The sequence below is a fragment of the Copidosoma floridanum genome, unplaced genomic scaffold (assembly GCF_036245765.1).
Source record: "Copidosoma floridanum isolate Cflo_tuat_1 unplaced genomic scaffold, Cflo_Japanese_pri ptg000001l, whole genome shotgun sequence".
Taxonomy (NCBI): Eukaryota; Metazoa; Arthropoda; class Insecta; order Hymenoptera; family Encyrtidae; genus Copidosoma; species Copidosoma floridanum.
This window is the reverse complement of record NW_028321878.1, coordinates 14,513,029-14,530,070: the sequence shown is the minus strand read 5'-3', so window position 1 is coordinate 14,530,070 and position 17,042 is coordinate 14,513,029. Positions and strand designations below refer to the sequence as shown.

At 40.3% G+C, this 17,042-nt stretch overlaps 2 protein-coding genes across 2 annotated transcripts; one reads left to right on the top strand and one right to left on the bottom strand.

Moving 5' to 3' along the window:
- Positions 1-1,188: 1,188 nt before the first annotated feature.
- Pof (RNA binding domain-containing protein painting of fourth) lies at positions 1,189-5,120 on the bottom strand. The gene is made up of 6 exons (XM_014354690.2): positions 4,949-5,120; positions 3,788-4,408; positions 3,214-3,719; positions 2,773-3,139; positions 1,530-1,835; positions 1,189-1,448 (listed from the first exon to the last, which is right to left on the bottom strand). Exons 1-6 carry the CDS (start codon positions 4,961-4,963, stop codon positions 1,383-1,385), a joined length of 1,881 nt encoding a protein of 626 aa, XP_014210176.2. The 5' UTR covers positions 4,964-5,120; the 3' UTR covers positions 1,189-1,382.
- Positions 5,121-9,349: 4,229 nt separating this feature from the next.
- Positions 9,350-13,541, top strand: LOC149376051 (uncharacterized). The gene is made up of 2 exons (XM_089589944.1): positions 9,350-11,050; positions 13,416-13,541. Exons 1-2 carry the CDS (start codon positions 9,848-9,850, stop codon positions 13,539-13,541), a joined length of 1,329 nt encoding a protein of 442 aa, XP_089446070.1. The 5' UTR covers positions 9,350-9,847.
- The last annotated feature ends 3,501 nt before the right edge of the window (positions 13,542-17,042 follow it).

Genomic DNA, 17,042 nt, shown 5'->3' with positions numbered 1-17,042 from the left:
TTTAAATTTTGGCCAAAAGTGGCTCCTAAAATTCTCAATCAGAGCATTCAGGATTAGAGCCATTTAGTCAATTATAAACCAGCCGCAACTTATGATGAAGCTATAGAATGAAAAAATAACAATACATGTGTTTTAGGCGGCAAGTTAACAATCTATCTTATGCTTGAAAATTCATCTTCAAAAGTACAAACACATAGGAGGTCAATTTTTCGGTAAAATTTGTATTGTTAACTTGCCGCCTAAAACACATGTATTGTTATTTTTTCATTCTATAGCTTCATCATAAGTTGCGGCTGGTTTATAATTGACTAAATGGCTCTAATCCTGAATGCTCTGATTGAGAATTTTAGGAGCCACTTTTGGCCAAAATTTAAAGACCGCTAGATGGCGCTGATCCAAATAACTATTGCTATTTACAGCAAAATCATTTTGATAATTATAAACCAGCCGCAACTAATTTTACAGATAGATAATAAAAAGTTGACGTAGTTTGTGCTGGTTGCGGCAAGTTTACAATTTATTTTTTACTCAAAAGTCGACCTCCAAAAATATAGATATTCATATGGTTTAATGAAATCGACCATATGGCATTACTTAGTAGTAATTACTTTAATTACTACACATAACTTTACGTACATCTTACACCGTGCTCTCTTTACCAGAATGATAAAATCAGAGGCTGTAAAGTTACGTAGGTCGGTGGTGGTAACGCCGCTTCAGCGTCAGTACGACAAATTAACAGTCATAGGTAAATTCTCACGATTGGAGAATGTCTAATGCAGAAAAGTAATTTGCGAGTTTTTGTTCAGTAGAGTCATAGTTCTCCGTATTTTTGACTATTACTTATGTGGTTTGCTAGATTAAAGTATATTCTTTCTTTACGAATGCGATGTAAGTTCTATTCAACTATACAATAACACAAAAAGTATCTATGAAAAACCCAAAACCCTTACAACCTATGAAAATTGAGATTTAGCAGTTGTCAAGTTTTTCGTTCAAGGATTCAATGAGAGGAATGGATTCAAGATAGCTAAAAATACTTATGTTGTGAGTGAGATAGACAAAATAAAAAAATATAATTTTTATCAATATTTGAGAGGTGTGTATATGGTACCTTACATAGAACAAGTTGATTTTTTCAATAAGAATATAAGGTACTTTGTTAAAAAAAAAAAAAAAAAAAGACATTGACACAATGTGACACAAATTTATATCCTAACACGTAATGTCGCAATATTTATATAATACAATTACATTACAAATATGTACAAATTATACTAAAAACAGGGCAAGTTTTTTGTTTTGTTTTCCTTACAACAAGAAAATCATATGGCATCCAACTTGATGACGAGTAAATCAAATAGGTCTTTGAATTTAGTTTTTCAGAAGTCATGCACGCCAATATCACTTGCAGTGTTCACTAAATCTTTGAAAATTGTGTCAAGATTCTGTAAGAGAAATAAAGTGATGGTTAAATTCAACTTTAATGCTTGAACCACTAGTTTAGTAAACTTTTTCTTTAAACTTACGTCTGATGGAACATCGTCATCAGATGTTTTACCAGGACTGTCGCTTGTCAGCTCTTTATATGTACTAACATTATCTTCAGTGCTATCGTCATCAAAATTACCATAATCCATATCTGGGTACAATTCACCTTCATCGTCTTCATCGTCGTCGTCGTCATCATCATCTTCTTCCTCCTCTACCGATATTTCGTTCAACTCTTCGTAATCAACTGGCTCTTTTTTAATCTCCGTTATAAAATCAGCATTGTTTTGGGTACTATCTGTTGGTTCTAACAACGTGTCGTCTAGTGCAGTTTCTCGGGAAGACTAGAAAATCGATTAGCAAGTTAATTTGTGCAAAAAAGCAAATTTTTGTACTTAAGGAACGACTATTCAGTATACTTTTCCTACCTTCGGTGCGCCCTTGGTAGGAAAAATAGGGTTCACACCTGGTGCGCATCCAACCAGGGCAAGCACAAGGAATCCCTTGGGACCTGCCAAGCAGGATTATTACTTGTCCTGCTTGCTTGGTGCTTGCCCTGGCGACATGCGCCATCAGGTACGAAAACTACTATTTTACTAGGGCAAAAAGTAATCTCTAAAGAACGTCTTGAATTAGAAGTTTTACAGTTTCAATCATAGTAAATTTTTTCTTTTTGATGAAACTTCCTGGGTTTAAAACCATTCAATTATGGATATTCATTCATTTATGGTATGAAAACGAAGCTATACCAACTCAAGAAAAAATAGAGCAACTTTTTGAGTTACCCACGTGATGTGGCGTTCCGTATTGTACTTAAACATGTTATCATGTATCTACAGCACTACAACTTTATAAAACGCCTCACATTCAAATAGATATTTTCTTGTAGCGTATAAATTGTAAATGGGAAGTATAAATGTATTAAAATGGAAAGAAAGTAAAAAATATGAGTCTTAAGAAGCAATAACTGTTAACAAAAGTGTACGAGATAGAGCTAGTTCAGTTGACTGTTGAAAAAATAAGAAGCTTATTTAGCCGTTGTGCAAAAAGGAGCTGTCTGGTAAAGTATTCTTTTTTTACTTTTTATACTTTGTAGCATGGTTGCTATATTGTTCTAGTTTTGTTGGATAAAAGTTTAAAGACAACCATTTATTGAAACTTTATCTTGCCTTAAGTACAAAGGTAAGTTCTGCATATGATTGTCTAATACAAACTGCTGATTAACAAGTACTTCAACTAGCTCTATCTTGCCTGCAACTGTCAATATATATAAAATATTACCACTGAGTGACTGATTTGTAGATTTTCTGCAGGTATGTTGGTATTTTTGATAGACGTCGACTCAACATCGCCAGTTAAATCGACATCAATACCGCTTTTCATACTTGGATTTGCAGATGTGATATGCTTATTTTGTTTTGTATCAATTGGTTGCTTCTCACTAACTTTAGTACTAATACTATCACTAGCCGTGGATTTTTCAGCCTCGTTTTTAATCTTTGGATTTGTTTTTGGTTCACCAGGACAGTTGTTACCTCTCTGCCGCCTGAACCTCACAATAATACTTCTACCTTCCCACATTAAACTATGGGCTGCTTTGTAAGCTGTTATCGATTCGTCTACAGAATTGTATCTTATGAAAGCATATCTGAAATCAAAATAAAATTAACGTGATGGGAGTCATTAATTTTTTTTTAATTTTGAAGAATTAATAATAACTACCGTGTGTTTCGCATTTTTTGCGCATATCCTACGTCAACTCTAACTGCAGAGGGAAATTTACTTTTGACTTCGTTAACATTCACCGATTCTGGTAAGTTTCCTATATAAAGTGTATAAGGATCGATTTCTTGTGGAACAGGATTATCTTCATCCCTGAGAGATTTTCTTTCTACTTTTAAATATCCACAACCAAAATAGATTTTTTCCAACTCCTTGATAGCTTCATCAATATCTGTACCTTCTGACATCTGTACAAAGCAATACCTAGCCCCACTTGGACTTTGAAAATGTATGTTTTGAATTGACGAATGAAAATTTCTGACTATTTCTTTGTTCAGTTCAGGATCTGGAAATTTGATTATCAAGCTCTGAGCTCGCACAGATCTGTTGTGCTCGTTCTCGGTCTTCAAAGCTTTTTCTGCATCTTCTTGATTCCAGGCGCGAGTCGGATAGCTCACCGACATTGGCTTTCTCTGCTTATTCTTCTTATGCCCTCCTGTATCATCCTAGAAGTACGAGGACCGTTGATAATATTTCACAAGTGAAAATAGAATTTAATAATGCCCAGACAAACCCTTTTATTCTGATCCCCACAGTTCTCCTGTTTCGTGACACCAATGGACTGATTTATTGGCAGCTGCATGTGACTCAACACAGTTTCCTTGCTTTTCTGCCAGTCCAGACCAAGAGCTTGACTGGTCATCGCAGCAGTAGCTCCGTAGTAAGAAGCTTGATCGTACTGTCCCTGAATGTGGTCGTACCTCTGCAACCTCCTGTTATTGCGATAGTACTTGCCCCTCTGCTGGTGCTGGTACACATTGTTCCGGTTGTGGTTGTACCTCTCCCTTTTAACGTAACTGTTCCTGGCCGGCACCTCCTTTTGAAACGCGGTCAGATCTCTGTGAGTGTGCTGTGTCAGTTGTTGAGCGGTCTGAGGAGTTATCCATTGCCAGGCAGTTGCGTGCGGCCAGGTATGAATCTGTGGGACTTGAGCAAACATCGCCGGAGGTGGCGGCACCGAGGCTTGCGGTGGTGGCATGGGTGGTAGGGGTGGCTGTCCCGGTAAGGGCTGGTTGAGGCTCGTCGGGGTTGCGCTCGCGTAGTTGAGGTAAGACGAGGCGTCATACCCATAGCTGACAGCCTCTTGTTTCACGTAAGAATGCGACTGAGAGTGTGCCTCGACGTTGCCGTCACCCTGTAAAACACACGTGCCGTGTAAATGTCAATAAATGTCAACAAAACACTGGACACCAGACAGATTTACACTTGTATTTTTTGTTAATCATAAAATAAAAAATTGGATCGTGTTTGGTGAAGTTGCATGATTGTGGGCAACGGACTTACACTTATATTTCACTTTGCGCTCCAAATCTACTGAATAGAAATACTCGAGTAAACAAAAACAATAACAGCAGGTGTTTAGTGTTTATGCTAGAACAAATAAACGCGTGTGTAGAGTGTAGAGATTATTGTTGTTGTGTATACACGTGAGTCACAGAGAGAGAGAGAAAGAAAAGAGGAGACTGTACGATTCTTAAATTCTTAACCTAAATTCGCAGTGTGTGTTTATGTTGGAGCAACTTGGAAATTTTTTTTTGACAAGTCGTGTGCAGCAACGGAGAGAAAATGAAGCGATTTGGCGGGCTAATTGTGAAGTGAGTTTGATCGAAGCCGGTAATAGAAATTTTTAATCGGCACGCAGAGAGCCGCTCGAGAAAAATAATGAAGTACTTACCGGACGATTCATCATTAATTAATGTGTATCCGTGCAACTTCGCTAGACTTTTCAGGCTTCGCTTCGTGTGCCCTTCGTCCCGTGAGACTAACATCACTCGAGGCAGCGATCACATGGAGAACGCAATGCTCGATCTCTCTCACTCTCGAACGATTTCGTATATCGCGCGGTTCGTGCTGCAAATGTGACCGCCCCCTTACACATACCCCTGTGATGGGGTGCAGTTGTTCAGGGGTGCAAATAGAGCTGCGAAGTTGTACGCAATGGAAGTAGCCAATCGCGGACTTGCTTCCTTTGCTCTGATTGGCTGTTTCTAGTACGCACAGCCGTCGTAGCTCTACGTGAAGTTTCATTGCTCCATAGGTGTGCAGTATATGAAACCATCAACCATACGACTACTTGTGGGAAACATCTGCGCATTCGTTACCCTATAACAGGCGTTTTCATTTAATTTTCCCCGCACAAGTACTTATCAGTAAAATCACTTTGTTTTGAGGTTTAGTTTTTAAAACTTGATGATTCACTTTATTTTACGAGCAACAACTGCAAGTCAATCCAACAGGCCTTTCTTGTACATCTCTGCTCCTGTTAACTTTTGATGCGATGTATGTGTACATATTTCAATCAAAAATTATATTTAATTCATCCACTAAATTGTTTATAAAAAACAAGTAACAAATCGAAACTAACAATAATTAATAACAAAGTCCAGATTTAAGATAATATTTATCTTTTTACTGGTAATAACAAGTAATTTTTTTTTTTTTAACTCTTTTTGAAAGTTGAAACGAAAAATGTGGCCTTATTCTGTCATTGATGGTAGTTGTTTTCATCGCACTCCTGGGCTATTTTGCGGCCTAAGGATCTCACAAAGCAGGCCCGAGAACCGTGATGTAGCCCCGGATGTGTGCCGAACACTGTTTTTCCTACCGAGGGCACCCCGTGGCACTTTAAAAACACCCGTGGTAGGAAAATAACGGTAAATCATTTTTATGAAAAATTAACAATCATTTCAAATAATTAATTATGTTTTTTAACATTCAACAACAGTTTTTTTTTTCCTTACTTTTCAAGATGTCATCTCTGATGGGGGGAAAAGGAAACAAATAAACAAACTAGTAACAACTTGGTGGGTTAGAAGAAAAAGTAGCAACTTCAAAATTTTATTTGAAAACCAGTCACCTCCAATTTTCTTTGAAAAATCAGATACGTTAAATTTTCCAGCCTTTTCGCGTAAAGGGAAAATTTTGTTTACGAGGTGTCTACGATATCAACTAAAGCCCGACGTGTCTGTTTCTTGAATTAAAATACGAAGTGTCTCGTTTTTAAACCGAAGCCTGACGTGTTTATTTTTTTAATAAAAATTCAACGTGTCTAGTTTTTGGAGCGAAATTTGACGTGTCTGGTTGTTGGTGCAGGATAATTTGAGCTGACTGATTTTCGAACAAAATTTTGAGGTGGCTACTTTTTCCTCTAACCCACCAAACTATAGAAATAACACCTATGAAATTATATTTTCAGTCTCAGATCTGGATATTATTTCTTATTATCAGTTTTACGATCATTTTCGCTTGGGATGGATTTAGAAAGTTGCTGTTTGTTATGATATTATATTATTTACAAATAAGCACACTGATAGCTGTTGCTAGCCACGTTGAAAAACACCAATAGAAAACAATAAAAATATTCCAGTGTTTATTGTACTTAAAAAATAGTGTTCAAAAAAACTTTTTATTTTTTTCAAAAGACCGTAAACGTATTTGAATCCTTTTTCATACGATGAAGCCTTAAAAAAATGTAAGAAACTAGAAAAAAAGGTTGTGTTTGAAAAATATAAACCGTGCACTCGATTTTATACTACATTTGCAATAATTCGCGATGTTAGTTTATGAAATGAAAATTTCACATGATACCCAATTCTTTTATTGATTCATAAACTAAGGTTGCAAAGGTATTCTGTTCAAGATAATTGACGCTGGGTGTACGTTTAAACTATTTATTAGACTTACCTAATTACCTTGAAATTTACAAATTGGTATACCTTTAAAGGTTTTTCAGCTCAAAAAAGGTGCTCAGTGCTTTTTCCCATAGAAAATGTTGAACATTTTAAATTTGAACTGAAAAATTGGAAGCATTTTCATTTGTCTCAATTTGTATTTATGAAAATTCTTAAGGATATAGTTGTACGAGCTAATTGCAAACCCCATAAAAATTTCCTTGAAAAAAAATCAAGTCAGGTATGTTTGCAAAGTTGCGAAATCCAAATCTAGAAAAAATCAAGTTATTTCGCCTTGCATACTTTTTGTATGACACTTGTTATATGTACAGTATTATACTGTCTTTTGTGCAAGCTCCTATTGCTAAGTTTCCCTCAAGTGACTTAATGTTTTTTTTTTGTTTTTTTTTGTTTTTTTTTTGGAAAAATTAATTGTATAACCCTGAAAGCTTGCAAATGATCTGAAGGGAGTTGGTGTTACTTTGAAATTGATGGATTGGCAAATGACCTCTCGAAGGCCTTTTTCTTTCCAGGTGCCATTTTTCCGTTTAATTGTATCAACTGTAGAGTTTGACGCAAATCGCAGTATAGTGAGGACATGCATGCTGCGAGAGATGAGACGAAAAGATTTTGAGTGAAAGTGTTGTGGGTGCACAAGGGGCAATGTTAAGGGCAGAGCAAAAAAGAACAATGACAGAACTGAGGAGAGATGAATATAATAATGTCATGTATGGGCTACAGGAATGATTTATTACGAGACCAAGAGAAATGGAAGTAAATGGAGGTTTATAATAATATACGACATGAAGGGAACACGAAGGGATGGTTAAAAAAAACTAAAATAATAATATTTAAATTGTACAGTAAAACGGAATCTACTAATTCATATTGATGGGAATGCAAGAGTTCGATCAGAGGTAGGTTTAGGCTATAGCTTGAAGAGGCAACTTTTTGGGAGAGGGGGGACGGTAAAATTTGAGAAAACTGTAAATTCTGTTGTAAATAAAAAAAATTTGAAACAAAGTCGGCTGCATGTTTACGCTCTGTACAAAGACACTACTATCTAATTTTCTAAAACAGCATGGCAAACTCGCGGTAAACGCGACATTTCAAATGGGTACCTATAGTAAACAGCGATCTCAAAAGTTGTCATCTTGCAGATTTTCTGCACTGTAGTATATTTTAACAGCAGCATATTTCAAATTCAAAACAGTAAAAAATTATTTGGGCCCATCAATTAATCAAGAGCTATTGAATTCAGTTGCAGCACTACACATGCATGAAAAATGGCACTTCAAAAAACTTAATTTTTGATGATTTAATGAATCAATCGTCAAACGTTTCCACTTCGGGGACGTCTTTCGTGACATTTGGACGTTTACTTGGCTCTTGGCAGGAAAAATAGCTTCGCTCCGTATAATTGCTTCTTTGATGAAAAAAAAAAACTGATATTTGTTGTTACGCATTATCCTACCCTTGTATTATTGTATGTATTGTATTGATGTAACCATGCCCTCTTTCTAAAGTTTTTCTGTTTGGTACCATCAAAGGTTTGACCTGAATCGAGGAATTACGAAAAAAGCGACAAAACGATGCTTCACTTATCGTAAAGTTGAAACAACCGATGCATTTTACGGTTCATCGGGGCAAAGACACAACGGAACGAAAGATAAAAATCGCACCTCGCTTCGATAGACGTGACATCAACCCTGACTTTTTGTCAACGCGCGTATATCACGCAAATACAGTAATATCTTGCCACGACCACCATACGATTTAGGATTCAGATTCAAGCTCCCCTTGCACGATTGCAATCGCACTGCATCCTTATAATCACAAGAGAGTTCGGCTACCTTTCTTCCTTTTTATCTCTCGGTGTAGGTATATATATACTATAGAGCGAGGCAACGGTGGACACACGGGATGTAAGCATATTATATATACATATACAGTGTACAGTATCAAGCAATCACACACGTACACCCGAAGAAACGAGGAAGAAGAGGAGTTATTATGTGTATAGAGAGGATAGAAGGGAGAGATAGAGAGAGAGAGAAAGAGGACAAAAGAAAGAGAAGGAGCGCAGCATCTTCTTTTTCATCCGGAGGCGGAATAAGTTGGCATACGCATGCGCCCGTACTTGCCGGCTCCCGCATCTCCCCGGCAGCTCAACCATCCGCACAGATAGTCCGAGAGAGTAGCGTGCACACACGCACAAACACACGGCCGCTCGTAAGCACACATGGTTTGTCTGGCTCTCGCGATCCAAGACGCGATCGGCACCGGCTGGGCTCAGTCGTCCGCGACACCTTCGCCGCGCGCGATACTCCGTGCATACCGATCGCCAGCTCCATTCTCTTCGACCCGAGCAACAAAACTCCCCCTTATAAACCCATCAATTTTTTTTTTTTTTTTTTTTTTGTTAATCACGTCTTTTTCTTATTTCTCCCCTTATCACTCTCCATTTTTACCAACAAAAGTCCCGGACTTTTTCCTGGTGCCGCGCGCCGATTTTCGCTCATCATTCCGTCCATCAGTGATTTTTGGTGCCGTCGACAGTGATTTGTCAAACAAGTGATTATACGTATAAAAGACCCCTGCCTCCGCTGATCGGTATACTCTTTTTCCCGTCACCGACAAACACTATTACATACGGATAAGAGCCAAAGCCGTGCGATCCCCCCGAAAAAGCCATGCGGCAGAACCGATCTCTCCATCCCAACCGGGTGTAAAAGAAGGAGGGGGGAAAAAAAAAATCAGTTGCACCGAGTCAGCAACAATGTAAGCTCGAGCTCACGAGGATCGGCGACAGGTAAAAAAGCGACGAAAGCAAAAAAGGGGAAGAGAAAGAGGAAAAAAATCGGATGTCTCCGCGGGCCAAGCAGCGCTGACGCGCCGCGAGGATGTTCTCTCCCGGGTGGAGGCTGTTCCTCCTCCTGGTGTTGTTGTTGGTGGTGGTGGGCGAGGCGCGCCGCCACGAGGAGCCAAGGCACCACCGGCACCGCCATCGCCACGAGCCCTCGGCGGAGTCGCGCTGGCACCGCTTGACGGCCCTCAGAAAGCGAGTCGAGCCCGAACCGCAGCCCCGGTCCCACGACGAGGACGACGACAGTGACTTTGATAGCTACGAGTACGAGGAGTACACCGACGAGGAGGAGGACAGGGGACGCCTGGGCAGACGGGCCGCACAGCGGTGGGGCAGGTACGAGCCGTCGAGGCACCGCTCGAGGTACCGCGTAGGGCAGTACAGCCGCGCGGGCTACCGATACCGTGGCGTCCCACGACACAGGCCACGGGTACAGGGCCACCCCGGGTGGTACTGGCCCAGCCAGCGCAGGTACAACAGCCAGAACCTCGTCGGTGGCGACGACGATGCTAGCGGTAGCGACGAGGACAGCTACCATCGGTACACCGGCAGACCGGCGCGCAAGAGACCGGCGGCTCACCCGGTAAACCGAAGACCGAATCGGCGCTACACGCCGGAAAGTGACGAGGAGGAGGAGGAGGAGGATGATGATGATTACACCTACGAGGAAGAGGACGAAGATACCATGGAGGAGGAGGAGGAGGGCGATCGATCGAGGAGGCGGCTGAAGGGGCCGTCAAAGTGGGCCAGCAGCAAACTCGACGAGTGGACGAGGCTCACCAGGGTGGTGCCGGACCAGCTGAACGAGTCGCGCTCCTCGTACCACGGCCCCTCGGCCAAGAAGGGCAAGGACGGGTTTCCAGAGGAGGAGGAGTACGATGACGAGGAGGAGGTGTGGAGGGACGTGGACGGGGAGGACGAGGGGGACAACTCGCTCAAGACCTTCGACGACATAATCCGCAGACTGACGGGGGAGCGCGAGCCGACGACGACGAGCGCGACGGTGGCCAGGCGTGGGTATCGCTCGAGCCCGGAGTCGGAGAGCTACCCGAAGCGCGACTTGTACGGGAACCTGAAGCTCTTCAAGACCAATGGCTCGCGGGTCGTCGGGGCTGTTAGGAACGAGGAAGTGGGGAGCCTCGGTGGTGGCTCGAAGAGGAAAAAGAGCCTCGGGCTCGAGGATCGGGGGGATCCGGCCAAGCGGGGAGGAGCCGAGGAGGCGCAGCTCGACATCGAATCGGTGAGTCCTGCTTTAGATCGATTATTCGTGCTTTATTGGATGTTATCCGTACAGCTATACGTAGTTTTGTTACGCGCTTCGCATCGTGCGGTTTTACGCGTCAGTAGTTACGGGTGGTTATTGGGTATTCGAGTACGTGCCAGAGGGGGGTTTTTTGAGGGGGGAAAAAAAAAGGCCGTGCACAGCGGTACTTGTGTTATTTTTAGCTATTCCCGCGAAGTGGCTTCGCGGTGAGATATCGGAGAGACGTATCGCAGGGAGGAGAGAGATCGAGGCTTGCTCTTGGAGTGTGCGAATTATGGATTTTGGCAGCAATTTAGGGAAGGGTTTTGTTTTCTCGTCAAGCGACTCTTTCGCTTTTGGGATTTTTACTCTGTCAATAAAATTGACGTGGCATCGATGCTTGAAGAGAAAAATTTTGGTTTTATCAAAGAGTCGATTATTTATTCCTCTATTGATAATACTTAACATCAGGTAGATGGTCAAAGAATGTTGGACGCATTTTTTCAACTTACAATTGGATGTGAATGACATCATAATTTACAAGTGTTGGCAACACATGTCTCAATGATACATATGTCGTCGGGGATCCCATTAGAATTTTATATAATTTTTTCATTGACGATCCCCATTGATACCAATTATAGTATACTATGGGTGTATCATTGTTTGTCACTATCTTAGTCTTATCTGTACTTTTAAAGATCCTCAGAAGATAAAAATATTTATTTATGTTTAGTTGAAGCGTGAAATAGATATACCAGTGTACTATAATGGCTTTTATTGACTATATTCGTGAACCACAGTTGTCATTTCGCTTTTTTTAAACTATATTTTTGTTGATATTTAAATACCTTTTATGTAACGATCATATAGACCCTTAGTGGAACGCTTTACACCTAAATGCAAAAAAATGGTCGGTAATTTTCTCAGTCCAGAATAGACTGCACGCTTGAGTATTTTACAACTAAATTATTGAGACATATAAATGTTATTACCCTTTAGGTTTAAAAACATGGTAAGCACCTCGAGTGTTTATTACATTGGGATTTTATACCTTAATCATGTGCTACGTTTGAAAAACTGAACAATTGAGGCATTTTATCTTGAAACTCATGATGGTACACTTTATACTTTTCAAATACTTTTTTCTTTGTCTGTCTGTAGAGCAGTCATGCCTTCAAAATTGTATGATTTGAAAATTCCATCAATCACTAGTGTCATCCGCCCTTACGACGTCCAACTGTGCACTTTTACTCAACATTTTCGTAATTTAACTTACTTTTTCAAACTTCTGAAATTGGCTTTTCTTTGAAAGTTGAAACAGCCAGCTCGATTCGAGTGCGATAATAAATCAGTTGCACTCGAACCACTGACCTCTCAGCCCGGAGCTAAGGGGAAACGTTATTCTGATTTATGTACGAGAGGAAAGATCCAAGTGCTCGCGAAAACCATATTTAAAAGTACGGAAATGAAAAAAAAAAAAAAAATCTCGGATCGAAAAAGGACGATGACTAAGAATATTTTTGCTTCACTTGCATTTTTCCTTCCCATACACCTCTCATTCCAACACAATATTGTATATGTTTGCAATCCAATGCAGGCGATGATTACGCCTCTCTGGCGGTGTAGTGGGAACAGAGAGAGAGAGAGAACAGAAAGATTTACAAGGAATAACTGAATCGGCTTTAAAAACTCAGGCCCATATTTGTGTGCCGCGTGAGCGCACTTTTGCAAATGGATCAGAATCGTCATCCGGAGTAAGAGTCGAGAAATGTGACTACTCGCCATCTCTGGGGAAATTCATCCTTAAAGTGCAGGAACAGCACTTTTTCCCGTCCCATTACCCATAAGAGAGTCTTTCAAACATTCTTTTCTTGATTCTGTCTCAGTGCTCCTGTGCTCAATTGAGGGGTTGGATATGTCCCCAGGAATAAAGAGTTGCCGTTTGTAAAAACAAGAATTTTCCATTTCACATCTGTTTAGTTAACATATGTAATTTTTCCGCGCGTGTGGCTTGAAAATTTGCCGATAAAAAGCTCTCGCCCTCCACGGGAGAGAAAAGTAAATGGCCAAGCGTTGCCTGGAGCATCTAGTTTGTGTCCATCCCACGGGTCAAAAGGGCTTGTTTACCACCAACAAATCGCAGGGTCCCTCGTTCATTTTGCCAAAGGGAAGGAAAACGGAGATCGATTAACCGAAATGACAATGACGAGGATACGAGTGAAGAGTGAAGGGCTACACTGGAGAGGGACAACGATTTTCTATTGTATACAGCATCTCAAACACACACCGAAGGGAACAGGAGGTTTTTGGCGCTCACCTGCACAACCCGATATATTATAATACTCATGGGGCGGAATAGAGGATAGCGCTGTTCTTCGAAAACTTGCAGATGCCGCAGGCCATAATCACACCAACATCTCTGATCGGTACGGCCGTTTGTGCACAACTGCACTCGCGCGGAAAACCTATCGATCGGCGATCGTAAAGTCCGATAATCGTCTTGATTTTCCGTCCAGTTTTTGTTGACGCTCACGCCAGTTATTTACGTTCCTTCGCTTTCGTGGACTTTAATTACAATTTTTGCCTTTATCTCAACATCATGCAAAATAACTAATGCAACCTCAAACAGTTGTTCCATCTTTTTTGCTCTTGCAGCCGTCACATTGCGTTGTCTTGAACAAAATGTATTTTAACTTTTGTATTCATCAAAAGCTGTGTAAAAAAAAACCAAAAAACTGCTTTTTAACATTTAATTCGGTAGTACTTCCAGAAACTCAACAAAACACGTGTCAATTGTTTTTATTTTCTGATGAACAGTTACTCCGTCGTAACCCATACGTGTGTTATATCGAATCAATTTTAAGGTCACATTCAAAAGTACAATGTCACGACGATACACGTGTGTCGTGGTCGATGAAACACAGAGAATCTTATGAAGAGAAGGACAAAAAGAACTTGGTTTATCAATTGATGGTTTCACAAAAATGTCACTGCTCGGTATTGGTCATTCGTGCCGCCGGTTACACTTCAGGATAAAACAAAAAAAAAAAAAAAGAAAAAAAAAAGAAAAAGAGAGAGGTAGGTGCACACCACCTTTTCCGCCGCACCGGACTACCGGTCTGTCATTTCGCCGTCCCTTCGTGTGTATACATATACTTGTAAGCGCGCGTCTTTACATTTTGCCGAGAGGAGGCTCATTCAGAAGCAAAAGGTCTGAGTGTAATTGAGCATGACTTATACGCTGAAACCAGCTATAGTCAGCGAGGAAAGATCGAAAGAGGCGAACGAGATGGGAGATTCCCCCCCTCTCTCTCTCTCCTTCTTCGTTGCAAGGGCTTGTGTACCCGACGTTTATGCGCACTTGGACTTTATGTACTGGTGTAGGTGTACCTACTGCCAGATGCATATATGGACCTTTGGCTTTGTTTCACTTTTTTTTTTTTTTTTATGTCAAAAAAAACGCGACGAATCTTGATTTTTTTTTATTTCTTACATCGTGTGTCGCGACTATCATGAGATTTATGGGTATGGTGGCCAAGCCTCGCGTCGAGCATCTTTTTTTTTTCGTCGAATCGATGCTTCGTCGTGTATTTTCTTTCCTTTATCATTCAACATCGGGCTGAATTTTCATTATTGAAAAAAATACGGATCTTTCAATCACGTCTCTATACATACCTTGTAAAACCGTCAAAGTAACTCTTAGTATTACACTTGCCTTGTATCCAAATTTCAACTCTAAATATTGTATAGAACGCGAGTTATTGAGTTTCGAAAAAATGACTCAAAATGGCAGTTTTCCCGATTTACAAAGAAATGGCAGAACCAATTTGAACCCAACGCGGCTCATTTTCTTTGTCTTAAAATTGCACATCCTTTTTATCAAACACTTTTTTATGTACGAATCTTTGATTTTCTTCTAGACGCAAAAAACATGTTTTGGCCATTTTTACCATTTTTGGGGGCTCTTGCCGACATTTCCACTTCTTAAATTATGTGTCAATTATTTACAATCCATTGTAACTATTACACTATTTTTTTCAAGCTAGTCAGAATTTTCTGGGCCGAATAACAATTGCGTTTATGAAAGTTGACACTGTAAACGTAACGCATGAGAATCTTGTGAATGTTTCATGTCTTTATAATCTACTATTAAGATAAAAAAATCACATCTTTCGAGTCATCTTGGTGAGTAACATAAAAAAACAGGAATGTACAAAATTGTTTAACAATCCAAGAAATATTGAATAAAGCGTGCGTTTATGAGTTCTGCAATAGTCTCGAAATGGTAAAAGATTGCAAATCAATTTTCATCCAAGCCCACTGGCTTTTCGATGGAATCAAAGTCCCAGAGATTTAAAGGAGCAATAAGTAGGTACCTACACGGTTTAAATTTTTGAAAAAATGCCATATTTTGTTTCCTAAAAATTCAGGAACTCACAAAAATGTTACAGATATCTTTGGTGCTTGCAACGAACTAAAGAATCTCAAAACTCTTAAGAGACAAGAAAAAAATATTCTCGCTTTTGTTGCAAAAAAAAAACCTCCCTGTACCAGTTACAGTTGACAACAAATTATTCTTTCTTCTCTCGCGCAACAAGTAAAAGCTCGCGAATGAACAAAACAAACGTGCACCCACGGTTCCGGCCCACTTGGAGCAAAACCCGATCCCCAAAGACAACGGTTTCGCGAACCGGAAAAACCACGAAAACGTTACTGTTTATCATTACGCAAGAGCTCCGTCAGGGGCAGTAGCCTCTCGTCCCTCCTCCTCGCAACGCGCCATACATCGCTGCACGCGAGCTTTCAGGAAGCTTCGGGCAGCACAACCACCCGATTGTGCGCACTACCAACAAGCTCCTTATTTTACTTATCGCCCCCACCCCCGCTCTCTTGAGATACGTCCGCGAGGAGGGAGCTTACGCTCATACATATATACATATATTTACGAGCGTGCAATCTCTCGTGTATACTTTTGGGCAATAAACGGCCTGTTCTCGCGTGTGTATATAATGTATATCGCGGGGCTCGCTTGTTACACGCGCCGATTCTGTGCAAGTTATTGTACACTTACTTCTCGCTTCCTTCACTTCGAGCTTTTCTCCGGCAAGTGAGACGATAAAAATGCTGATAGGCGCCTCGAATCGACGTATAAATAACGCGCCTCCCGTCTATCTGCGTCCCTATATATAATATACGCGTGTATTTAGACTGCGCGCCATTTGGGCTTTCGGACGGGCGTATCGAGTTTCTCGTGTCTCTCTTTAATTGCCATCCGCGTTTCAATGTTTCGCTGTTGGCGCTTGCGGGGCGCGCGACAATACGCACCGCTGTGCTCGTTGAGTTATTACGCTGTTGCATCGGTTGTACTTTGCTTGGTTACAAGTCGAATTTGCTTCTTTTACCTCGATGTGCAAAAACAGAATTGGCGCTTGTTTCGGGAATCATCGCGTTACAAGATGACTTTAGTGACTCTATACACATACGTTCTGCATTCTATTTTGGAACGGTACATTGTACATTTGGATCTGAATCGAATGTTGTGTCATTCGATTGTACATTTCATCGAATTTTTCAATTAAAAACTACGCGTGAGTTTAACTCTCGAGTTTAATGATATATACTACCACTTTTTTTTTCTTTTTCTTTACTGAGCTAGTCGTCCATGAAAACTGTTTTATTAGATAGTCCGAGATACCGATCACTTTTGCCGATTATTTCCTTTCCGAACGATATTCCAAATTTACGCTATTAAGGTGAAGGAAAGTACTATACCTTAATTATTTATTGTCTTAAAGATATCGTCTCAATTTAAAATTTAAAAAATATACACTATTGAAAATTTGAAAAACAATATACAAGGGCAGAGAAGAAATCAGTACTTCACATAAGGTGATTTGACTTTTGATTCGCTGTACACAGTTTTAGTGGGTACATGAAATTTTAAGTGTATTAGTTAAGAAACATTCATTCGTTCAAACTGGTACAG

Coding starts and splice junctions, on each gene's coding strand:
- Pof (XM_014354690.2), bottom strand. Junction 3,140..3,213: donor CAAAAAATGCGAAACACACG/GTAGTTATTATT, acceptor TTTTGATTTCAG/ATATGCTTTCATAAGATACA. Junction 1,836..2,772: donor TACAAATCAGTCACTCAGTG/GTAATATTTTAT, acceptor TCGATTTTCTAG/TCTTCCCGAGAAACTGCACT.
- LOC149376051 (XM_089589944.1), top strand. CDS start 9,848: ATGTTCTCTCCCGGGTGGAGGCTGTTCCTCCTCCTGGTGTTGTTGTTG. Junction 11,051..13,415: donor CGCAGCTCGACATCGAATCG/GTGAGTCCTGCT, acceptor GGGGCGGAATAG/AGGATAGCGCTGTTCTTCGA.